General features: G+C 43.1%; 1 protein-coding gene across 1 annotated transcript in view; it reads left to right on the plus strand.

Moving 5' to 3' along the window:
* The window catches only part of LOC109907880 (semaphorin-3F-like), a 102,355-nt gene that overhangs the window by 69,203 nt on the left and 7,977 nt on the right, over positions 1-25,175 (plus strand). Inside the window, exons 3-12 of the mRNA XM_031794045.1 lie at positions 17,478-17,638; positions 18,006-18,068; positions 18,208-18,327; positions 20,283-20,376; positions 20,488-20,607; positions 20,932-21,077; positions 21,442-21,556; positions 21,713-21,782; positions 24,129-24,273; positions 24,662-24,884. Of these exons, the coding sequence (XP_031649905.1) occupies positions 17,478-17,638; positions 18,006-18,068; positions 18,208-18,327; positions 20,283-20,376; positions 20,488-20,607; positions 20,932-21,077; positions 21,442-21,556; positions 21,713-21,782; positions 24,129-24,273; positions 24,662-24,884 (1,257 nt within the window). The remainder of the gene's footprint in view (positions 1-17,477; positions 17,639-18,005; positions 18,069-18,207; positions 18,328-20,282; positions 20,377-20,487; positions 20,608-20,931; positions 21,078-21,441; positions 21,557-21,712; positions 21,783-24,128; positions 24,274-24,661; positions 24,885-25,175) is intronic.

Consider the following 25,175-nt stretch of genomic DNA (forward strand, 5'->3'; position numbering starts at 1 on the left):
AATAAATTATATTACAAGACTATCTGGTAGCTTTTTTGGCCATGGCACAGTGACACACAAACAGCCATTGCAGCCAAATGAACAAAAACAAACAAAACTAGATTCCACTGTGGTAAAGAAGGAATTCCCCCCCAAATATCGCTCTGTCTCCCTCCAGTGCAGCTCTAACATGGTTTGGGGCTAAGGGAGTGTTATTATTGTCAGGATGAGCCGAGATGAGCCCATAATTACATAGGACAACTTAACATACAGTATGATGACTGACTTGCCCAAACTACCTCTAACATAATCACCACTCTGATATACATAAGTCTTGCACTGTGACATAAAATAGATCCATTATAACACTGGGAAGTAGGAACACTGGGAACTCGTACATTCTTTGGTGTTGATTCAGTGCAGAGCACCGTAAAACCTCTCCGCGCTCACAGGAAAATGACCTGCTGTTCCAAATTCTCTCCATTCATCTATTTTTTGGACTACCTGAACCTACCAATTGTTTTTTTAAGTATTGAAACCAAACCTTATGGATTTGAATGAAAAGTATTGGAATAAACATGAAAAGGTGAATGTAAACAATTTCAAATAGGCTACATGTTATATTAAACAGCATATACCCTTGCATTTGGAAATGCACTGTTATGTTACAGCCTTATTCTAATACCGATTTTGTTTTGTTTTAAATCCCTCATCAATCTACACACAATATCCCATAATGACAAAGCGAAAAAAGGTTTTTAGAACATGTGCATCCTGCTTCCATTGATCATCCTTGAGATGCCCGGTTGGAGTTTGCCAAAAGGCACACTAAAGGACTCTCAGACCATGAGAAACAAGATTATCTGGTCTGATGAAACCAAGATTGAACTCTTTGGCCTGAATGCCTAGTGTCTGGAGGACACCTGGCACCATCCCTACGGTGAAGCATGGTGGTGGCAACATCATGCTGTGGGGATGTTTTTCAGCGGCAGAGACGGGGAGACTAGTCAGGATCTAGGGACAGATGAACAGAGCAAAGTACAGAGAGATCCTTGATGAAAACCAGCTCCAGAGCGCTCAGGGCCTCAGACTGGGTGAAGGTTCACCTTCCAACAGGACAATGATCCTAAGCACACAGCCAAGACAACGCAAGAGTGGCTTTGGGACAAGTCTCTGAATGTCCTTGAGTGACCCAGCCAGAGCCCGGACTTAAACTTGATTGAACATCTGTAGAGAGACCAGAAAATTGCTATGCAGCAACGCTCCCCATCCAACCTGGCAGAGCTTGAGAGGCACCGTAAAGGTCAGGAGCCAGACAGGGAGCCCAGGTATGAATGAAAATGAATTATTTAGGCTTATTTCAATTATTTCAAGGCTATAGCCTACAACGAAATACATTGTGAAGCATTTTTGAGTGTGACACATGTGGCTGGTAGGACATAAAGTGCTCAGTATTTAAACAACATTTTGTTGTAACATTATATTCTATAAATTGAGCATATACAGTACAAGTCAAAGTTTGGACACACCTACTCATTCACGGTTTTCATTTTTTTTCATTACTATTTTCTACTTTGTAGAATAGTAGTGAAGACATCAAAACTATGAAACAACACATATGGAATCATGTAGTAACCAAAAAAGTGTTAAACAAATCAAAATATATATATATTTTTTGAGATTCTTCAAAGTAGCCACCCTTTGCCTTGATGACAGCTTTGCACACGTACAAATTAAACGAAAAATGACTTATTACTGCATTTGAATTCATTTTTAGAAACACGAGTTTGGCAGGTCTGCGGCTTCAGGCATATGTGATGGTGCCTGGAGAGCCGGCCAGCAGCAGGGAATATCCTCTCCACACTTGTAGAGCCACTGGGTATGCTAAACACCCCTTTGGCCATTCTTGCCAGGCTGAGCAGAGATGCAGAGTTGTTTATTTATTTTTCTATAGTTGGACCGAAAGGTTTTTAGGCAAAATAACCCAATCAAAATGGAAAGCTCCTTGAACATGGGAATAATCATGGCCTATTGTGTAGGTAGTAGAACAAAAATGAACAAAACGTTTAAGAGAGCAGATTTTTTGTTTATAAATACTTTGCAACAGTGGCATACTTAGTTATCTACCCACCTCGTTCCTTTCGTTTAGCATGTGCACGTAATAAGTCATCATGCTTTTGGGATACATGTCTTTTCAGATTCCACAATGATTATTTAGTTGTGGACACTACATCACCACACCACCTTCTCTTGGTCCTCATCTTTGTAAGTCACCTTGATTTAGCACTTGTGTGCTTTGTCAGTTTCTTTATGAAAATATTGAGCGAACTCCATGATAGTAGCTAAAGCAAGGGGCTATAGCAGCACACAAGTAGACTACAAATGCATGATGGGGTGGGCATGCCCTGAACTCGTGAAGTGAGTGCTACTGGAGTGAAATTGGAGTCTCGCTCCAAACTCCAGTAAAATCGGGCACACTCCTCGCTCCACTCAAGCTCCACTCACATACTCTGTTTCAATGCATGCAAGGCCTGAAATACGACAACCTCTCTCTCAACGTGATCAAGACAAAGGAGATGATTGTGACACCCCATTCTCATCGACGGGGCTGTAGTAGAACAGTTTGAGAGCTTCAAGTTCCTTGGTGTCCACATCACCAACAAACTATCATGCTCCAAATACACCAAGACAGTCATGAAGAGGGCACGACAAAACATATTGCCCCTCAGGAGACTGAAAAGATTTAGCATGGGTCCTCAAAAGTTTCTACAGCTGCACCATCGAGAGCATCTGGTTGCATCACTGCCTGGTATGGCAACTGCTCGGCCTCCAACAGCAAGGCACTGCAGAGGGTAGTGCGTATGGCCCAGTACATCACTGGGGTCAAGCTTCCTGCCGTCCAGGACCTCTATATCAGGCGGTGTCAGAGTAAGGCCCTAAAAATTGTCAAAGACTCCAGCCACCCCAGTCTCATCTACCGCATGGCAAGCGGTACCAGAGCGCCAAGTTGAGGTACAAAAGGCTTCTTAACAGATTCAAACCCCAAGCCATAAGACTCCTGAACAGCTAATCAAAGGGCTACCCAGAGCCCTCTTTTACGCTGCTGCTACTCTCTGTTTATAATCTATGCATAGTCACTTTAACTCTACCTACATGTACCTATTACCTCAATTACCTCAACTAAATGGTGCTTCCGCAAATTGACTCTGTACCGGTACCCCCTGTATACAGCCTTGCTTGTTATTTTACTGCTACTGTTTAATTATTTGTTACTTAAAAAAAAAAAAAATTTACTTATCTATTTTTTACTTAACACTTATTTCTTTTTTTAAATGTACTTCTTAAATCATTGTTGGTTAAGGGCTTGTAAGTAAGCATTTCCCTGTAAGGTTGTTGTATTCGGCGAATGCGACTAATACATTTTTTTTGTGGTTTGATTTGACTTGCAAGGCCTGAAATACTACTACTATACCCCAAACACCCAGTGCCTGCACACAACTTCTAATCAAGTCTACACTGTGTGTAAATTAAAAGAGAGGGGAACAGACAATACAACCCCAAAAAATGTATTCAGCTGTAACGGCGTTCTTCGTTTGTTGAAAGAGAGTCGGACCGAAATGCAGCGTGTCTTTAATGAAAAAAGTGACGATACATGAAAATAACTATTAAATACAAAAACAACAAACGGAACGTGAAACCTAATTACAGCCTATCTGGTGAAACTACACAGAGACAGGAACAATCACCCACGAAAGACAAAGAGAAACTCAAGCGACCTAAATACGGTTCCCAATCAGAGGCAACGAGAATCACCTGACAGCTGATTGAGAACCGCCTCAGGCAGCCAAGCCTATACAACACCCCTAATCAGCCGCAATCCCAAATACTACAAACCCCAATACGAAATACAACACGTAAACCCCTGTCACACCCTGGCCTGACCAAATATATAACGAAAACACAAAACACTAAGACCAAGGCGTGACATCAGCAGGTTAAGCATCTCATCACGGTTAACCTCAGATGTAAATTATTGCTGACGTCCTACAGTAGGCCTATACAGTAGCATTAGTTTGTCCTCATTATTCTCACATCATGTAAAGCTGTTGGTTAAAAGATAAACATATTTGTTCCATTATTAATTGGATTAATTAATACATTTTTGCACTACACTCTGCATGATCTCTTGTGTCCCTCAAACACTGGCGTGTTTCTGTTTTGAAGTCACAAATACGTCGCTAGTTACAGTATTAGCTATGAATTATTAGTATTAGTCAGTGAATTGTGCTAATATAAGAGTCATTGGGGTTGCTCCACTGTGGCAGAGAGGACCAGAGGTGGAGGATACCGGCTTCAGCATGACTCAACACAATGGCCTCTTCCTTTGAAGCTGCTCTAAGATGTCTTCATACCCACAACATGATGCTGCCACCACAATCTTATATGTTGCCCTAAGAGTTGTGCCAAGTTGGTAGAATCTTATTCCAAATGATTCACAGTTACTTCCACCAAATATTAATTCAGGGGTGTGAAGACATCCTCAATCAAGACATCTTTGTTTTATTTATTTTTTATTATACATTTGGGAAATGTTCTACAATTGTTTTTCACTTTGAAAATGTGGAGTAGGTTGTGTAGATCTGTAGGGGGAAAAAATTAATGTAATCCTTTTTTATATTTATTTTTTGGCAGCCAAATATGAAGACTGTGCAAGGGCTGTAAAGATTTTCACTAGGCACTGTACTTTCCACCTTGTTTTTAATTTGCCACAGGAAAAAGTTAATTTATCATCTAAAAGACGGAGGTTGTGAGATGGAAAGGTTAAAGGTCACCATGAGAGTGTGATCCAGAATGATCCGGTTTGGAAATGTAGCCTACTCTAGTTATTGAACTCTTGTTCCTACGGATCAATGTGGCTAAGTTTAATAATAATGGAACCGAAGCGTTAAATTGTGAGATTGTCACGGCTTTAGAAATGGAACAATGCTATGGAAAGTGAAATAATTTATAAGCCCATTTTTTCCCCCTATGCTCTTATCACGAACCAGCAGAAACGATGTGTCAGACTCAATGGCACTCAATAAATGTAATTTAAGTTGCCAATTTTGCATGACCTTGTAGCGGTATTTACTAGAGAGGGGTAAATGACATGACATTTCATGATACTACACTTAGGTGATTGTAGGATGTATGATATACTGTAGTTCAAGGTAGTGTATGCATATCCAGCATATGCATATCCAGCATACAACATCTCAACAGCCTTCCATTCCCCACATAGCGTAGAAGCAGCCGCACAGGGCCCCAATAGTCCTGACCTTTATGGCCAGCAGGTGTGTCCTTTTTCAAACAGTCAGCCCTCTGTCCTACCCTTGCCCAAAGATAGTGGATTTTCGGGATAAAGCCACTTACAATGGGATGAGAGAAGTCCTGAGAATAGAAGCGTACTTGCCTTGCCACTCCCCCTGCCTACCTACGCACACCGAGGGGACAGAATCCCAGGCGCTCCGCAGAGCGGTGGCTGACGGAATTCTACAGATTGTTTGCGGATCAGTCACACAGCTGCAAGAGAGACAGACAGACGGCCACTCTTCGCCACCTAGTTAGAGGGCCAGATAACGGCACCAAAGACATTCACATGCCCCTCTCTGTTGCCCACTCTCTTCTTTGATGTGTACACACACAGACTACACACATACACACACACTAAGGGTATGCATAGACTCTTGTAAGTGTATGGTTCTTCATGAAGATATTATCTACTACAAAAGATGCATCTTCATTTTTGTTTTCAAGCACAAATTATTAGCCTTTTTGTGTCACTTAGTTGAGCTTAAACAAGGTCCTGCTTCAATGTAGGTTAACAGTAGGTATCTTTCAAAAGAAAAGGTAGAAAAATATTCTTTACATTGAGCATCGTCCAAAGCTTGTTCCCAGAACCTTGGATAGTGTACGTCCGTGACCTTCACACCACTACGGCTCAAGCTATTTTTATGTATTTAACGTTTCAGACCGAGCCCAGACAGGTTAGCAGTTGGAAGGGCAGTAATACCTCGTGAGATCAAAGTGTGTCTGGTATGAGGCTAACGTGAGCAATTTATAGATATGGTCTGTGTCACTGCTCCCCCCAAGGCCCCATAGCCAAACTAGGGCCCGCTCTCATATAGTTGGCGGGCGGCGTTGTCTTCACACTCTCATAACCAGAGATTTATGTCTAAAGTCAACAAGCTGCTCTACCTGTAGGTCACATGAATGTGAGGATTGAAATTGTCCGTCCAATAGAGAAGTGCCATTATCCTGTGGTATATTAGACGGTTGATCATAAAAAACATTCCTTTGGATTGTGGCATGGTATCCATCCCCATTGTGGCAGGCCAGTAACTCTGAGCTAGAACCCAAACTAATAGAGACAATAAGAGACTTGACAGACACACAAAAAGACATGAACACACAAACTAAAGCACGCAGTTTAGGCCTTGGTTGAGAGACAGCTGAACCCATCATTCATCTCTCCACCTGCTTTGGGGCCTTGGCTATAGAGGTCTTCACAAGTCCAAGAAGGTGGACCTTTTCCGAAATGGACCGTTGGCTTTCCCACACGAACCTGATATGCATAAAGAAAAATGTGGACAGAGACCCGCTCCGAATGGGCCCTAGGACATTCAGACACGTTCCGAAAAGCCCTGTGTAAAAACAAATGTATGCCCATTCGGATCCGAGAGACCCGTTCAGATCTGAGAGTAGAAAGAGAGGGAGAAAGAAACTTCCGACCTGGCCAGGATGAGACACAGTTAACACCTTAAAAAATTGCCTATAACAAATTACAATTAATTGTGTTTTTGATGTGTAGCATATTCGAAACGCCTATTGTTTCTTTGGTTTTTACTGTTCAGCTGTCAGACATTTAAGAACTAAATGCATCAGGGCACTGCATACATAGGCCTAGACATCCAATATATTATATTAATATTGAAAATATATATATAAAGGACAGAGAAGCTTAGGCATATTAGAGAGAGACGAGAGAGGTATGTCTGGCGGTATGCTCCTTGTCTCCGTGCTGTTGTACTGTTTGTTGCTACTTGGCCAAATGCCAAACCTTTCAGTTTTTACTTTTAATACATTTACCAATGTCTTCGTGTTTTCCTTGCTCAGGTTTTTTCATTCAACTTTTTCACCCCGGATGCTTTATCTGGACATGGATCTACAGGACCTCCACCAGCTGAAAAGCAAAGTAGTAACATTAACACTATGCTATCTAATTGCAGTCGCTGTACTCATAATATACGGTAGAACCATCGTCTTATTGTGAGGAAAGTCGTGTTGCAAGGTAAGCTTCAGATGCAATCGTTAGGCAAAGGCCAATTAAAATGTTGGAAAGGATGAAACAGCGTCTGTGCCAGATAGTAGTATAAATCCCCTGGCACAGTCCCCGCAGCCGGACAATTTTCTCAAGCCTTCTGGAAAGAAATGCTCTTGGCATTCTCAACCAGTGTCGCTCATTCAGCCGACAAACTTTCAACCGGTTCTCCCCATTAAGCAACGAGTCGAAGTCAGAGGCCCAGCCTTCTCAGGTCTCTCCTCCACCCGTTACGGGGTCTGAGCTGCCGAAGCCTCCCATCATTAGCTTTGACAAATTGAAAACCCTAGTCATTGGCGACTCCATTACCTGCAATATTAGACATAAAAAGAATTATCCAGCGATCATACCCTGTTTACCAGAGGGCAGGGCAACCGACGTAAAGGCTAATCTGAAGATGGTGCTGGCTAAGGCTAAAACTGGTGTGTAGAGAGTATAGGGATATTGTTATCCACATCGGCACTAACGACGTTAGAGGTCACCAAGCGCAACATAGCTTCAGCGTGTAAATCACCTAGAAAGATGTGTCAGCATCAAGTAATTGTCTCTGGCCCCCTCCCAGTTAGGGGGAGTGAGTCAAACAACTCAATCGCTGGTTGAAAACTGTTTTCTGCTCCTCCCAAAAGATAGAATTTGTAGATAATTGGCCCTCTTTCTGGGACTCATCCACAACCAGAACCAAGCCTGGCCTTCTGAGGAGTGACAGACTCCATCCTAGCTGGAGGGGTGCTCTCATCTTATCTATGAACATAGACAGGGCTCTAACTCCTCTAGCTCCACAATGAGATAGTGTGCAGGCCAGTCAGCATTAGCCACCCTGACAGTTCAGTGGAGTCTGCCACTATCACAGTCAGTGTAGTCAGCTCAGCTATCGCCATTGAGACTGTGTCTGTGCCTTGATCTAGGTTGAGCAAAACAAAACATGGCGGTGTTCACCATAGCAATCTCACTGGAATAAAGACCTCCTCCATTCCTGTCATTATTGAAAGAGATTGTGATACCTCACATCTCATAATAGTGTTACTTAATGTTAGATCCCTCACTTCAAAGGCAGTCATAGTCAATGAACTAATCACTGATCATAAACTTGATGTGATTGGCCTCACTGAAACATGGCTCAAGCCTGAGGAATTTACTGTGTTAAATGAGGCCTCTCCTCCTGGTTACACGAGTGACCATAATCCCCGCGACTGCGTTTTCGTCTTTTGAGCTTCTAGTCATAAAATCTATGCAGACGACTCAATCACTTTTTATAGCCACTATTTACAGGCCTCCTGGGCCGTATACATCATTCTTCACTGAGTTCCCTGAATTCCTATTGGACCTTGTAGTCATGGCAGATATTATTATACTTTTTGGTGACTCTAATATTCACATGGAAAAGTCCATAGACCCACTCCAAAAGGCTTTCGGAGCCATCGCCGACTCAATGGGTTTTGTCCAACATGTCTCTTGATCTAGTCTTTGCCACAGTCATACCCAGATCTAGTTTTGTCCAGTGAAATAAATATTGTGGATCTAAATGTTTTTCCTCATAATCCTGGACTATCGGACCACCATTTTATTACGTTTGCAATCGCAACAAATAATCTGCTCAGACCCCAACCAAGGATCATCAAAAGTCGTACTATAGATTCCTAGATGCCTTTCCAGAAATATCGGTTAACCACCTAACTGAGGATCTTAATTTAACCTTGCATGATACCCCTAAAAACAAAAAACATTTGTCACTAGAAATTTGCTCCCTGGTATACAGAAAATACCTGAGCCCTGAAGCAAGCTTCCAGAACATTGGAAAGGAAATGGCGCACCACCAAGCAGGAAGTCTTCCGACTCGCTTGGAAAGACAGTACCGTGCAATATCGAAGAGCCCTGCTTGATCATCCTATATTTTTAATTGAGCAGAATATAAACAATCCTACAGTGCCTTGCGAAAGTATTCGGCCCCCTTGAACTTTGTGACCTTTTGCCACATTTCAGGCTTCAAACATAAAGATATAAAACTGTATTTTTTTGTGAAGAATCAACAACAAGTGGGACACAATCATGAAGTGGAACGACATTTATTGGATATTTCAAACTTTTTTAACAAATCAAAAACGGAAAAATTGGGAGTGCAAAATTATTCAGCCCCCTGAAGTTAATACTTTGTAGCGCCACCTTTTGCTGCGATTACAGCTGTAAGTCGCTTGGGGTATGTCTCTATCAGTTTTGCACATCGAGAGACCGACATTTTTTCCCATTCCCCCTTGCAAAACAGCTCGAGTTCAGTGAGGTTGGATGGAGAGCATTTGTGAACAGCAGTTTTCAGTTCTTTCCACAGATTCTCGATTGGATTCAGGTCTGGACTTTGACTTGGCCATTCTAACACCTGGATATGTTTATTTTTGAACCATTCCATTGTAGATTTTGCTTTATGTTTTGGATCATTGTCTTGTTGGAAGACAAATCTCCATCCCAGTCTCAGGTCTTTTGCAGACTCCATCAGGTTTTCTTCCAGAATGGTCCTGTATTTGGCTCCATCCATCTTCCCATCAATTTTAACCATCTTCCCTGTCCCTGCTGAAGAAAAGCAGGCCCAAACCATGATGCTGCCACAACCATGTTTGACAGTGGGGATGGTGTGTGTTCAGGGTGATGAGCTGTGTTGCTTTTACGCCAAACATAACGTTTTGCATTGTTGCCAAAAAGTTCAATTTTGGTTTCATCTGACCAGAGCACCTTCTTCCACATGTTTGGTGTGTCTCCCAGGTGGCTTGTGGCAAACTTTAAACGACACTTTTTATGGATATCTTTAAGAAATGGCTTTCTTCTTGCCACTCTTCCATAAAGGCCAGATTTGTGCAATATACGACTGATTGTTGTCCTATGGACAGAGTCTCCCACCTCAGCTGTAGATCTCTGCAGTTCATCCAGAGTGATCATGGGCCACTTGGCTGCATCTCTGATCAGTCTTCTCCTTGTATGAGGGAGGGCCAGGTCTTGATAGATTTGCAGTGGTCTGATCTGATACTCCTTCCATTTCAATATTATCGCTTGCACAGTGCTCCTTGGGATGTTTAAAGCTTGGGAAATCTTTTTGTATCCAAATCCGGCTTTAAACTTCTTCACAACAGTATCTCGGACCTGCCTGGTGTGTTCCTTGTTCTTCATGATGCTCTCTGCGCTTTTAACGGACCTCTGTGACTATCACAGTGCAGGTGCATTTATACAGAGACTTGATTACACACAGGTGGATTGTATTTATCATTAGTCATTTAGGTCAACATTGGATCATTCAGAGATCCTCACTGAACTTCTGGAGAGAGTTTGCGGCACTGAAAGTAAAGGGGCTGAATAATTTTGCACGCCCAATTTTTCAGTTTTTGATTTGTTAAAAAGTTTGAAATATCCAATAAATGTCGTTCCACTTCATAAAAAAATACAGTTTTATATCTTTGTTTGAAGCCTGAAATGTGGCAAAAGGTCGCAAAGTTCAAGGGGGCCGAATACTTTCGCAAGGCACTGTAAATGTATTTTTGATACTGTCACAAAGATAACAAAAAATCTGCATTCAACAAGAGAGGAGAGCTTTCACTTCAGCAGTGATAAATTCATGAATTTCTTCAATGAAAAGATCATGATCATTAGAAAGCAAATTACAGACTCTTTGAATCTGCTTATTTCTCCATAGGAGTAACTTTGGTAGCCTAAAACATTCCTCACATCAAGTTCAGCTGTTGGAGTTCAAGGGAGTGCCAGTGCGAACTGCCTTCTGATGTTTTATTAGATGCAAGATCTCTGTCTTTGTCCAGTACAATGTACAAATTTGTCCACATGAAGGACATACCCCTTGTCGGCTTCTTTTCACTATACTGTTTCTCATCGCTTTCATTTTATCTCCATGAAAAAGACCTCCATCTTTGCAATCAACAGCACAGCAGCATAGGTCAAGGATTTTCTCTCTCTCTCCTCAGCAGCAAGCGCACATGAGGTGAGCGGCTGGAACAAGGTTCTCCTGTACCTGGCCGACCTCAGCTATGTGCTTCATTGAGTTTCAATTGACTGACACAGATGACAAGCTCTCACAGTTTCCTCATCACCTCACACACATTAAATTAACAAAGGGCGGGTTCAAACAGGTCCAGTTTGGAAATCATACTGGGATACTAGTCGGGATTGAGGCAAAGATGAACGGAACAAAGTACAGAGAGATCCTTGATGAAAAATAAAATGTATTTATATAGCCCTTCTTACATCAGCTGATATAACAAAATACTGTACAGAAACCCAGCCTAAAACCCGAAACAGAAAGCAGTGCAGGTGTAGAAGCACGGTGGCTAGGAAAAACTCCCTAGCAAGGCCAAAACCTAGGAAGAAACCTAGAGAGGAACCAGGCTATGAGGGGTGGCCAGTCCTCTTCAGGCTGTGCCGGGTGGAGATTATAACAGAACATGGCCAAGATGTTCAAATGTTCATAAATGACCAGCATGGTCAAATAATAGTAATCACAGTGAACAGGTCAGGGTTCCATAGCCGCAGGCAGAACAGTTGAAACTGGAGCAGCAGCACGGCCAGGTGAACTAGGGACAACAAGGAGTCATCATGCCAGGTAGTCCTGAGGCATGGTCCTAGGGCTCAGGTCCTCCGAGAGAGAGAAAGAAAGAAAGAGAGAATTAAAGAGAGCATACTTAAATTCACACAGGACACTGGATAAGACAGGAGAAATACTCCAGATATAACAGACTGACCCTAGCCCCCCGACACATAAACTACTGCAGCATAAATACTGGAGGCTGAGACAGGAGGCGTCAGGAGACACTGTGGCCCCATCCGATAATAACCACGGACAGGGCCAAAAAGGCAGGATATAACCCCACACACTTTGCCAAAGCACAGCCCCCACACCACTAGAGGGATATCTTCAACCACCAACTTACCATCCTGAGACAAGGTCGAGTATAGCCCACAAAGATCTCCACCACGGCGCCAACCCAGACAGGAAGACCACATCAATGACTCAACCCACTCAAGTGACGCACCCCTCCTAGGGACGGCATGGAAGAGCACCAGTAAGCCAGTGACTCAGCCCCTGTAATAGGGTTAGAGGCAGAGAATCCCAGTGGAGAGAGGGGAACTGGCCAGGCAGAGACAGCAAGGGCGGTTCGTTGCTCCAGTGCCTTTCCGTTCACCTTCACACTCCTTGGCCAAACTACACTCAATCATAGGACCTACTGAAGAGATGAGTCTTCAGTAAAGACTTAAAGGTTGAGACCGAGTCTGCGTCTCTCACATGGGTAGGCAGACCATTCCATAAAATTGGAGCTCTATAGGAGAAAGCCCTGCCTCCAGCTGTTTGCTGAGAAATTCTAGGGACAATAAGGAGGCCTGCATCTTGTGACCATAGCGTACGTGTAGCTATGTACGGCAGGACCAAATCGGAAAGATAGGTATGAGCAAGCCCATGTAATGCTTTGTAGGTTAGCAGTAAAACCTTGAAATCAGTCCTTGCCTTAACAAGAAGCCAGTGTAGGGAGGCTAGCACTGGAGTAGTATGATCACATTTATTGCTTCTAGTCAGGATTCTAGCAGCTGTATTTAGCACTAACTGAAGTTTATTTAGTGCTTTATCCAGGTAGCCGGAAAGTAGAGCATTGCAGTAGTCTAACCTAGAAGTAACAAAAGCATGGATTAACTTTTCTGCATAATTTTTGGACAGAAAATGTCAGATTTTTGCAATGTTACGTAAATGGAAAAAAGATTGAAACAGTCTTGATATGTTTGTCAAAAGAGAGATCAGGGTCCAGAGTAACGCCGAGGTCCTTCAGTTTTATTTGAGACGACTGTACAACCATCAAGATTAAGTGTCAGATTCAACAGAAGATCTCTCTGTTTTTTTGGGACCTAGAACAAGCATCTCTGTTTTGTCCGAGTTTAAAAGTAAAAGTTTGCAGCCATCCACTTCCTTATGTCTGAAACACAGGCTGTGAGGGCAATTTTGGGGCTTCACCATGTTTCATTGAAATGTACAGCTGTGTATCATCCGCATAGCAGTGAAAGTTAACATTATGTTTTCGAATGACATCCCCAAGAGGTAAAATATATAGTGAAAACAATAGTGGTCCTAAAACGGAACCTTGAGGAACACCGAAATGTACAGTTGATTTGTCAGAGGACAAACCATTAACAGAGACAAACTGATATATTTCTGACAGATGAGATCTAAACCAGGTCAGAACTTGTCCGTGTAGACCAATTTGGGTTTCCAATCTCTCCGAAAGAATGTGGTGAACGATGGTATCAAAAGCAGCACTAAGGTCTAGGAGCACGAGTATAGATGCTCCCTCTGCTGTTTCCTGAAGTCCACGATCATCTCCTTTGTTTTGTTGACGTTGAGTGTTATTTTCCTGACACCACACTCCGAGGGCCCTTTCCTCCTCCATGTAGGCCGTCTCGTCGTTGTTGGTAATCAAGCCTACCACTGTAGTGTTGTCTGCAAACTTGATGATTGAGTTGGAGGCGTTAATGGCCACGCAGTTGTGGGTCAACAGGGAGTACAGGAGAGAGCTCAGTACGCACCCTTGTGGGGCCCCAGTGTTGAGGATCAGCGGGGTGGAGATGTTGTTACCTACCCTCACCATCTGGGTGCGGCCCGTCAGGAAGTCCAGTACCCAGTTGCACAGGGCGGGGTCGAGACCCGGGGTCGAGACCCAGAGTCTCGAGCTTGATGACGAGTTTGGAGGGTACTATGGTGTTAAATGCTGAGCTGTAGTCGATGAACAGAATTTTCACATAGGTATTCCTCTTGTCCAGATGGGTTAGGGCAGTGTGCAGTGTGGTTGCGATTGCATCGTCTGTGGACCTATTGGGGCGGTATGCAAATTGGAGTGGGTCTAGGGTGTCAGGTAGGGTGGAAAAAGCACTTCATGGTGACGGAAGTGAGTAGTCGGCGGTAGTCGTTTAGCTCAGTTACCTTAGCTTTCTTGGGGACAGGAACAATGGCCCTCTTGAAGCATGTGGGGACAGCAGACTGGGATAAGGATTGATTGAATATGTCCGTAAACACACCAGCCAGCTGGTCTGCGCATGCTCTGAGGACGCGGCTGGGGATGTCGTCTGGGCCTGCAGCCTTGCGAGGATTAACACGTTTAAATGTTTTACTCACGTCGGCTGCAGTGAAGAAGAGTCCGCAGGTTTTGGTAGCGGGCTGTGTCAGTGGCACTGTATTGTCCTCAAAGCGAGCAAAGAAGTTATTTAGTCTGTCTGGGAGCAGGACATCCTGGTCCGCGATGGGGCTGGTTTTCTTTTTGTAATCCGTGATTGACTGTAAACCCTGTAGACGCTAACTCTTGTGTCTGAGCCGATGAATTGCAACTCTACTTTGTCTCTATACTGACGCTTAGCTTGTTTGATTGCCTTGCGGATGGAATAGCTACACTGTTTGTATTCGGTCATGTTTCCGGTCACCTTGCCCTGGTTAAAAGCAGTGGTTCGCACTTTCAGTTTCGCGCAAATGCTGCCATCAATCCACGGTTTCTGGTTTGGGAATGTTTTAATAGTTGCTGTGGGTACGACATCGCCGATGCACTTGCTAATGAACTCGCTCACCGAATCGGCGTATTCATCAATGTTGTTGTTGGATGCAATGCGGAACATATCCAATCCACGTGATCAAAGCAGTCTTGAAGCATGGAATCAGATTGGTCGGACCAGCGTTGAACAGACCTGAGCGCGGGAGCTTCCTGTTTTAGTTTCTGTCTGTAGGCTGGAAGCAACAAAATGGAGTTGTGGTCAGCTTTTCCGAAAGGAGGGCGGAGGAGGGCCTTATATGCGTTGCGGAAGTTAGAATAACAATGATCCAGGGTTTTACCAGCCCTGGTAGCACAATCGATATGCTGATAGAATTTAGGGATTCTTGTTTTCAGGTATTTTCTGTATACCAGGGAGCTAGTTTCTTATGACAAATGTTTTTAGGGGTGCAACTGCATCTAGGGTATTGCGCAAGGATTTTTGTCCTCTGACGTCCTTGGGTAGGCAGAGGGAGTCTGGAAGGGCATCAAGGAATCTTTGGGTTGTCTGAGAATTTATAGCATGACTTTTGATGCTCCTTGATTGGGGACTGAGCAGACTATTTGTTGTGATTGCAAACGTAATAAAATGGTGGTCCGATAGTCCAGGATTATGAGGAAAAACATTTAGATCTACAACATTTATTCCATGGGACAAAACTAGGTCCAGAGTATGACTGTGGCAGTGAGTAGGTCCGGAGACATGTTGGACAAAACCCACTGAGTCGATGATGGCTCCGAAAGCTTTTTGGAGTGGGTCTGTGGACTTTTCCATGTGAATATTAAAGTCACCAAAAAATTTGAATATTATCTGCTATGACTACAAGGTCTGATAGGAATTCAGGGAACTCGGTGAGGAACGCTGTATATGGCCCAGGAGGCCTGTAAAGAGTAGCTATAAAAAGTGACAATTGTAGGCTGCATAGATGTCATGACTTGAAGCTCTAAAGACGAAAACTTCGGGGGTTTTTCTTCGTAAATTGAAATTTGCTATCGTAGATGTTAGCAACACCTCCGCCTTTGTGGGATGCATGGGGGATATGGTCACTAGTGTAACCAGGAGGTGAGGCCTCATTTAACAGTAAATTCATGAGGCTTAAGCCATGTTTCAGTCAGGCCAATCACATCAGGATTATGATCAGTGATTAGTTCTTGACTATAACTGCCTTGGAAGTGAGGGATCTAACATTAAGTCGCCCTATTTTGAGATGTGAGGTATCACAATCTCTTTCAATAATGGCAGGAATGGAGGAGGTCTTTATTCTAGTGAGATTGCTAAGGCGAACACCGCCATGTTTAGTTTTGCCCAACCTAGGTCGAGGCACAGACACGGTCTCAATGGGGATAGCTGAGCTGACTACACTGTGCTAGTGGCAGACAGCCTGCTGCCTGGCCTGCACCCTATTTCATTGTGGAGCTATGAAATAGGGTGCAGGGCAGGCAACCTGCTCCAGAGCGCTCAGTACCTCAGACTAGGGCGAAGGCTCACCTTCCAACAAGACAATGAGCTAAAGTAAGCGCACAGCCAAGATTTCGCAGGAGTGGCTTCGGGACATGTCTCTAAAGATCCTTGAGTGGCCCAGCCAGAGCCCGAACTTGAACCCGATCGACTATCTCTGGAGAGACCTGAAAATAGCTGTGCAGCAGCTCTCCCCATCCAACCTGACAGAGCTTGAGAGGATCTGCAGTGAAGAATGGGAGAAACTCCCCAAATACAGGTGAGCCAAGCTTGTAGCATCATACCCAAGAAGACTCAAGGCTGTAATCGCTGCCAAAGGTGCTTCAACAAAGTACCGAGTAAAGGGTCTGAATAATAATGTAAATTAGATATCCGTTTTTTTATTATTTTTATTACAATAAATGTCTAGAAACGTGGTTTTGCTTTGTCATTATGGGGTATTGTGTGTAGATTGATGAGGGGAAAAAACTATTTAATACACGTTTGGATAGGCTGTAGCGTAACAAAATGTGGAAAAAGTAAAGGGGTCTGAATACTTTCTGAAGGCACTGTATGCTGCTGTTTTATCGCGTATGCAATTATGTCCGAGGTGTTCGTTGTTTGCAGTAACTTCTTTATTGTTGTAATATTCCAAATGGACATGGCAATTTCACCATTAAGGATTCATGCTTTCATGCTTCTCAAGCCAAGTCCCAGGTATATCCTGTCCCCAAATGTATTCTGATCCAAATGTATTTATTTTTTATTTTACCTTTATTTAACTAGGCAAGTCAGTTAAAGAACAAATTCTTATTTCAATGACGGCCTAGGAACAGTGGGTTAACTGCCTTGTTCAGGGGCAGAACGACAGATTTATACCTTGTCAGCTTGGGGATTCGAACTTGCAAGTCCAACGCTCTAACCACTAGGCTACCCTGCCGCACCATTAATGATGCCTGTCTTTGTGTTTCTCTCTCTTTCTCTCTCCTCTCTTTTTGTCTGTCTCTCTCTGCCTACGTGTGTGTGTGTGTGTGTGTGTGTGTGTGTGTGTGTGTGTGTGTGTGTGTGTGTGTGTGTGTGTGTGTGTGTGTGTGTGTGTGTGTGTGTGTGTGTGTGTGTGTGTGTGTGTGTGTGTGTGTGTGTGTTGGTCCAGAGCTGATGGAGACGCGGACGGCGCGGCCTTTCTCCTTCTCCTTCAACACCAGTGACTACCGCATCCTGCACATGGACCAGGACCAGGGCCGTCTCTACCTGGGCAGCCGGGAGTACCTAGTGGCCCTGGACATGCACAACATCAACAAGGAGCCCCTCATAGTAAGAGCAAACCGTATGATGACTCCTATGATAAAATTCCACAGAGACAGATACATATATTACCTGATAAGATTTCCCTGACGAAGATGGCCGCCCTGGAGTCAAGTTGCCAGTATTCATTCTTGGGTTTTATTACATTTTATGAAATATTCAACCACTGAAGCCATCTGTACGCCTATGAGTGCAAATAAAAGTCACACTTGACATCCACAGGTATAATGCTTTTTTTTATCATGACCTATTTATAAGCATGTATGAGCCTTTATGATGTCCTATTTTAAGGCTTAGAATATGTCATGTCTACACGCAGAAAATCATACAATGCACCAGATCTGAAATGTTGCATTTTCTACACTTCTTCCTTCAGATTCACTGGCCGGCCACTACCCAGAGGAAAGGAGAGTGTAGAATGACTGGAAAAGGTGGGCAGGTTAGTGTCCTTTATGTCTTGACCATTAGCTTTAATGTATAAAAAGGGCTACACAAATACTGTTGTTATTGTAGTACATTAAATATGCACAGTATGTCAAGCGTATTGATTGTAACTCTGTTCCCTCTGTCCTAATCAGGGGGAGTGTGCAAACTTTGTGCGTCTGATCGAACCCTGGAATCGCACACACCTGTACACCTGTGGCACAGGGGCCTACAAGCCCATCTGCACCTTCATCAACAGAGGATGGAGAGCAGAGGTATGAACACAAACAAACATGCACAGACACACGCACACACAAACATGCCAGATCTGGGTTCAAATGCATGTGTATTTGAGTATTTGTTATTTAAGATACTTTTTTGTGTGTATTTCAGTATTTTTTAATACGCAACATAAAACAATTACTTTTATTTTAGTATTTGAATGGGTATTTGTAAAAACCACAGTCTACCAAATTGTATTTGAACGTATTTTCAAATACTTTCCTGGAAAACTATTTGAAACACTTTTCAAATATCTTTTCCCCAAACATATTTCAAATACTCTGCTCCAAAAGTTGAGCTAAAAGGCAGGACACTTCCTACAGGATTGGACTCTTACAGTGTTATGCTGGCATGTTAACAGTTCAAAGGCAGTCATACTGGACAATGCATTGTCAGTACATGTGAGGAACTCTTGGATCACTACAAGATCTCAACCAAAATCAACACCATGGTCACCACTAATGCAAATAATATGGTTGTTGCCTTTGCTATTTTTTGAAGACAACATCCGAAGAAGATGAAAGATGTTTTTCTCACTATTAAAAATGACTTTAAATCTGCAGATAACCACAACAGTCATTTCCAAAGTCTCCAACATTGTCTCCCACTACCACAAATCAACATTTGCACAGGATAGTAAAATATAGTAAAAAGAACTCGGACCTTGCGGGAGTCCAGATAAACTGTGTTCGGCCAGTGATTGATGTGCTTAACTTCTTTTAAATAGTGTCCAGTCAAAACTCACACCTGATTGTTTTCACACCTGATTGCGTAAATGACTGGGCTTATAAGAACACGTTTCACTAGGCTCTGTAGGCTATGTGCTCTCTAACTGTGTTCCACAGTTCATAGGCCTATAGACTGCGCTTAGAGTTATTTGGCCACTTTAGTTGTGATTACAACCCTCATCGAAACATATAGGCATATTGGGTAGGCTGCATGTGACTATGATTAGATAAAGTCCCCCAAAAAATGCATTGCCTTAGACAGCACACGGTGGCCATCATTCACGAGTGATAATATGGGCCATTATCACGTACCTGTCGGAACAGGGGCAGAGGAATAAAATACATGTCATTGAATAGCGACTGCAAGAGGTTTTTCCCACGGTTCATTTAAATGCCAGCCAGGTAGGCTACTCTGGTTGTAAAGAGACGCAATGTGCTTAATATTGGGCCTAGCCTATAGAAAGCTGATGTGACCTGCTCTTTTTAAAAAAGAGGCCATTAAAACTCTGTTTTCTTGCATAGCATAGCCTATAGAAATGTGGTGCAACATAGGCTTTTCATTCTATGCATCGACCAGCTATGAGGAGCTGGCTCTCGCTGCACACCAGGTGATCCTAGTCCGCTCAAACTCTGAATGCCAAGGCTCTCATGAAGTGATTGATTTGTTTTTCTATCATTTGCATCGATGTCAGTGTGATTAGCGAGACAATGGAGCGCTGAGTACCAGGCCATTAGCAAGTTTGGTAGGCTACTAATGACCATCAGTGGCATCAAAGCACAGTTTTGGAGAAGCCCAGTTACAGTGACAAATGGAAAATGAAAAGTGGATCGGCGGTGGCTAGAAGGCCGGTGACGTCGACCGCCAAAAGCCGCTCGACCGCCGAAAGCCGCCCGAACAAGAAGAGGGCACAACTTCGGCGGAAGTTGTGACAGACTCAATGGTCACGTGGAAATTGACTGCGGTCATGAAATTAAACTACTATGTACATTCACAACTATTTTGTTTTCCAAATACTTCCAACGATATGTATTTTTAGTTAAGTAAACTTTCCAAATGGTATTTTGAAATGCATTCCAATATTCAACTATTTGTTTTTTCAAATAAAGGTTATCTAAATATTAGTTATGAAATGTGTTAAAAAGTAATTGAAGTACCTAAAATAGTATCTGAACCCAGGTCTGAAACATACCTACATCCATGTATTGTCCTCTCTGTGCAGGAGTACCTGTTCAGGCTGGTCCCTGGCTATGTGGACTCAGGGAAAGGGAAATGTTCCTACGACCCGCTGCAGGAGAATGCTGTGGCCCTTATCAGTGAGACCTCTTCTTGTCTGTTCATCATAACAGTTCCCACCACAGTTCTCACTTACAATACCAATAGCCATCATCATCATCCATCTTCCTCTTTTGTTCTCGCTTTGCTAGATGGGAATCTGTATGCAGGGGTCCACGTTGACTTCATGGGCACGGACCCGGCCATCTTCAGAACCCTGGGAGACAGACCTGCTGTCAGGACTGAGCAATATGACTCCCGCTGGCTGAATGGTAAGCTTGCAACTCATGACTATTTTGCCCTGAGAAAAAGTCGGCCACACCTCTCTCTCTCTCTCTATGTCTCTCTCTCTTTCATTTGTCACTTGCACAAATACAGTGAAATGATTACCTTGCAAGCCCTTCCCAAAAGTGCAGTACCAAATTACAATTTGCAGGGATACTGGAGTAGTTGAGGTAGATACTGTATGTACATGTAGGCAGGGATTAGGAGAAGGTGACTGGTAACTGGATAAATAATAATCTCTCTCTCTCTCTCTCTCTCGTTCTCTATTACCCTCTTTTCTCAAATTGACTAATGTCTGTCTCCATCTCCAGAGCCTGTGTTTGTGAAGATCCAGCAGATTCCTGACAGCTCCGAGAGGAACGATGATAAGCTCTACTTCTTCTTTCGGGAGAAGAGCCTGGATTCGGCTGGGGGGGGCAGCCCCAGTGTCCTGGCCAGGGTGGGCCGAGTATGCCTGGTGAGAGACCCTCGTATATCCCCCCCTGACCTCACAAACACATAGACACATACACACACACCACAGGAGGCTGCTGAAGGGGAGGACGGCTCATAATAATGACTGGAATTGAGTGAATGGGATGGCATGGAAATCATGTGTTTGATGTGTTGGATACCATTCCATTTATTCTGTTCCAGCCGATACTATGAGCCCAGCTTCCCCAAGTTAGGGGATAATACCTCCGTTTCAAATAATTTTCTCCCATTTCGTTCCTACTAAACGCACAACCGTTGGACACTAGAAAGCCAAGTGGTTGTGGTGATGATATTGAATGATCTACCATTTTACATAAATTCCCCCTAACTTTGTTTCACCTTCCCAGAATGATGATGGGGGTCAGAGGTCACTGGTCAACAAGTGGACGACCTTCCTGAAGGCTCGGCTGGTGTGCTCAGTGATAGGCAGTGATGCTGTGGAGACCTATTTCGATGAGCTGAGTGAGACTGCTTTTAATTCCTGCGGCATTGACATACTGTACAGTAGGCTGCAATTCAATCAGTTGCAGATAAAGGAAAATAGAGGCTTAGTCTTATTTTGACACTTGTTTATAGAAAAGGCACTGTTAACATCTTTGTCAAATTGCTTCCCATCAGAGGATGTCTTCATTCAGCCAACACAAGACGAACGCAATCCTGTCGTGTACGCTGTCTTTTCCACTGCGGGGTAATAGATCACTTGAATCATTCCAAAATGTTTTTTTACACGACCATACATTCTATGTCTTTTGTTAGTGTCGGACAAAAAAAAAAAGCCTGCCCATCCAGTAGTTCTCCACAAATGAAGTTCTAGAACCCTGGGGTAGTTCAGTAGCGGTGCGTGGGTAAAATCACTGGGGAAAAAACATATTACAACCTATGGGTAAAATCACTGGGGAAGCTAAGCCAGGGGGGAAAAAACATAATACAACCTATGGGTAAAATCACTGGGGAAGCCAAGCCAGGGGGGGAAAAAAACATATTACAACCTATGGGTAAGATCACTGGGGAAGCCAAGCCAGGGGGGGGAAACATATTACAACCTATGGGTAAAATCACTGGGGAAGCCAAGCAAGGGGGAAAAAAAACATATTACATCCTATGGGTAAAATCACTGGGGAAGCTAAGCCAGGGGGGAAAAAACATATTACAACCTATGGGTAAAATCACTGGGGAAGCCAAGCCAGGGGGAAAAAAAACATATTACAACCTATGGGTAAAATCACTGGGGAAGCCAAGCCAGGGAAAAAAAGCCATATTGCATGTGTTGTGATAATTGTGTTGTTTGCCCTACAACCTGTTAGTTTATATTCCTTAATAAATTTAACCACACCTTTGTTTTATCACAAAACCGGAGAGCAACATCTGTCCTGTGAAGTCCACAAAGCATATTGCATGTAACAAACAGTTCAAGCAAGTTAATGTGTCCGACATTTTCAGACTACTGAACAACTATTGATTTAGAACCACGGAGAGTTACTGCAAGTCTCAAAGAAAACCGGAGCTGCCTCCACTATTCCAGCACCACATCAATTTCAATATTTCATCGTCATCAAATCACCTATGCTTAGTCTAATATAGTTACAACTAAAATATACCAAAAACAGTTTAGGAAAAGGGAAAGGGGGATACCTAGTCAGTTGTATAACTGAATGCATTCAACTGAAATGTGCCTTCCGCATTTAACCCAACCCCTCTGAATCAGTCCAATTAACGTTAGCTAAATGTTAGAGGAATTCTAAATTCCTATATGTTTTGTAGCCAAAACCAAATTCACCCTCTCTCTATTTCATAATAAGTTGTAAGTTCATGCATATAATTTATGCATGAAATAGATCGAGACCATTCTTAAAAGTCAGGTAACAGCGTTTAATTCAAGAGAGTACTGACTCAAAATACAAAGAACATTACATTTTAAGGAGAGAACATAAAATGACGTCATCAGTTTCTCACACCCTCTCCGATCCACACAATAGCGCAGTGTCTTCAGATCTGGAGACTGCCTTCTACTCCCCTCATAAAACAAACATTCCAATCTGTCTAAAAGATATACTCTCCTCTACTAATGGAACATAAAACAAACCTTTTTATCTGTCTAAAGAGATATGCCATCCCTCTCCCTTAAACCCACAAGGTACAGACAATTAATTCGTTTTACTTACATTTTCAGTAACAGCTTAACCAAGAACCCATACATTTCATACCATAACATAATAGTATTCAAATAAATGGTTCTAATTTAAATGTATACATAATTAATCATTTCAACTATAATTTCCTCCAACACTAAATATGATGTGGCTGTCCATGGAACTGATTTCTGTGTGTGTGTGTGTGTGTGTGCGTGTGTGTGTGTGTGCGTGTGTGAAAGTAGGAAAAACTTGACTCACGCTACTTGTAGAGAAACACCAATGCCATCCTCCTCTTTTCCATGTTGCTGAAATGGTCTATGACTCTGTCATACAGTATACACTTTTAGTTTTTGTTGTCCTAAGCTACCTGGCTAAAATGCATGCTCTCTAGCCTAACTTCCTTTCATGGGCAATGATGAGCCAGCTAGTTAAAATTAGCCAACATTTAGCTTCATATTGAACTTCCATCCTCTCAGGCCAGGGGCACAATTTATGAATTTAAGGTTGTATCAGAATCGCTGTTATAATCATTGACTAGTACAACTAATTAAATAAAACCACAAGTCCTTTGACACTCTTCCCGTGACACTTTTTTCTGGTGCACCAGGACCATTCACAGTTGATCTCACTCAGTTTAGCTCAACGCTGATTGGCTATTATTTTTTTAATCAAGAGAGGCCAAATGCTCATTGGCTTCTTTTGCATTCAATGCTACGGACGGCAACAATGTCATACTCTTTTTGACCAGACAGCATCAGATAGATGGGCTACGCATACAGAGACAGAGGGGCGCTGTTTCGCTTGCTCGGATGCCTTTCTTCCCTTGGCATACATGAATACACACCACTGGGGTAGTTTGTTTTGATGACTCTCTTCCACCACCTTTCCACCTCTTTCCTTAGGTCTGTGTTTAAGGGCTCAGCCGTGTGTGTGTACTCTATGTCCGACATTCGCAATGTCTTCAATGGCCCCTTCTCACACAAACATGGACACAACTACCAGTGGACCCCCTACACTGGAAAGATCCCCTACCCTCGCCCTGGAACGGTACGTACACTCAGGACCAATAAACAAACAAATTATGGGTAGCTTTGAAGTTGCTATTGATCATAGAGTCAAATCTAGATCAACAAGTAATCAAAAGAAACAATGTGTCAAACTGTCAGTGTCTTGGTGTGGTCAAGATCCCATAATTCCCACGATCCAACACACAAGAACATGTTGAGCTACATGCTACGTATTCATTGATGTACATGCTACGTATTCATTGATGTACACCGTAGCAAAACATTGTGCAATGGAAAAGGAAACATGCAGTTTTGATTGGCCAAGTCCAGATACAGTAGTTCTTCCCTGTTTTAGATGGTTTTCTTCTTTTTGGTGCCACTGAACATGACCCAGTTCAACCAGAGCTATCTGTCCTTTTCGTCTACAGTGTCCAGGAGGAACGTTCACCCCGGGCCTCCGCTCCACCAAGGAGTTTTCGGATGAGGCAGTGAACTTTGTGAGGGCACACCCCCTCATGTACCACCCTGTCTACACAATACACAAGCGCCCTCTGGTGGTCCGAACTGGGGTGGACTACCGATTCACCTCCATCGTGGTGGACCTGGTGGATGCTGTGGACGGGAGGTATGAGGTGCTCTTCCTGGGCACAGGTGAGCCATGCTACCTAGCAGCTGTAACTATTATCCACCTATACCCAGAGATTACTTGCACTAGAGGTCGATTACTGTTCGATGACGTTGACTCGTACCTTAAATCTACTGACCTGGAACTGCCATGATTTAGGTCATGCAATAAGACTTGAAAAAGATATTAAACAAAAAAAAGAAACGTCCTCTCACTGTCAACTGCGTTTATTTCCAGCAAACTTAACATGTGTAAATATATGTATGAACATATTAAGATTCAACAACTGAGACATAACCTGAACAAGTCCCACAGAC

The sequence above is a fragment of the Oncorhynchus kisutch genome, linkage group LG17 (genome assembly GCF_002021735.2).
Source record: "Oncorhynchus kisutch isolate 150728-3 linkage group LG17, Okis_V2, whole genome shotgun sequence".
NCBI classification, from domain to species: domain Eukaryota; kingdom Metazoa; phylum Chordata; class Actinopteri; order Salmoniformes; family Salmonidae; genus Oncorhynchus; species Oncorhynchus kisutch.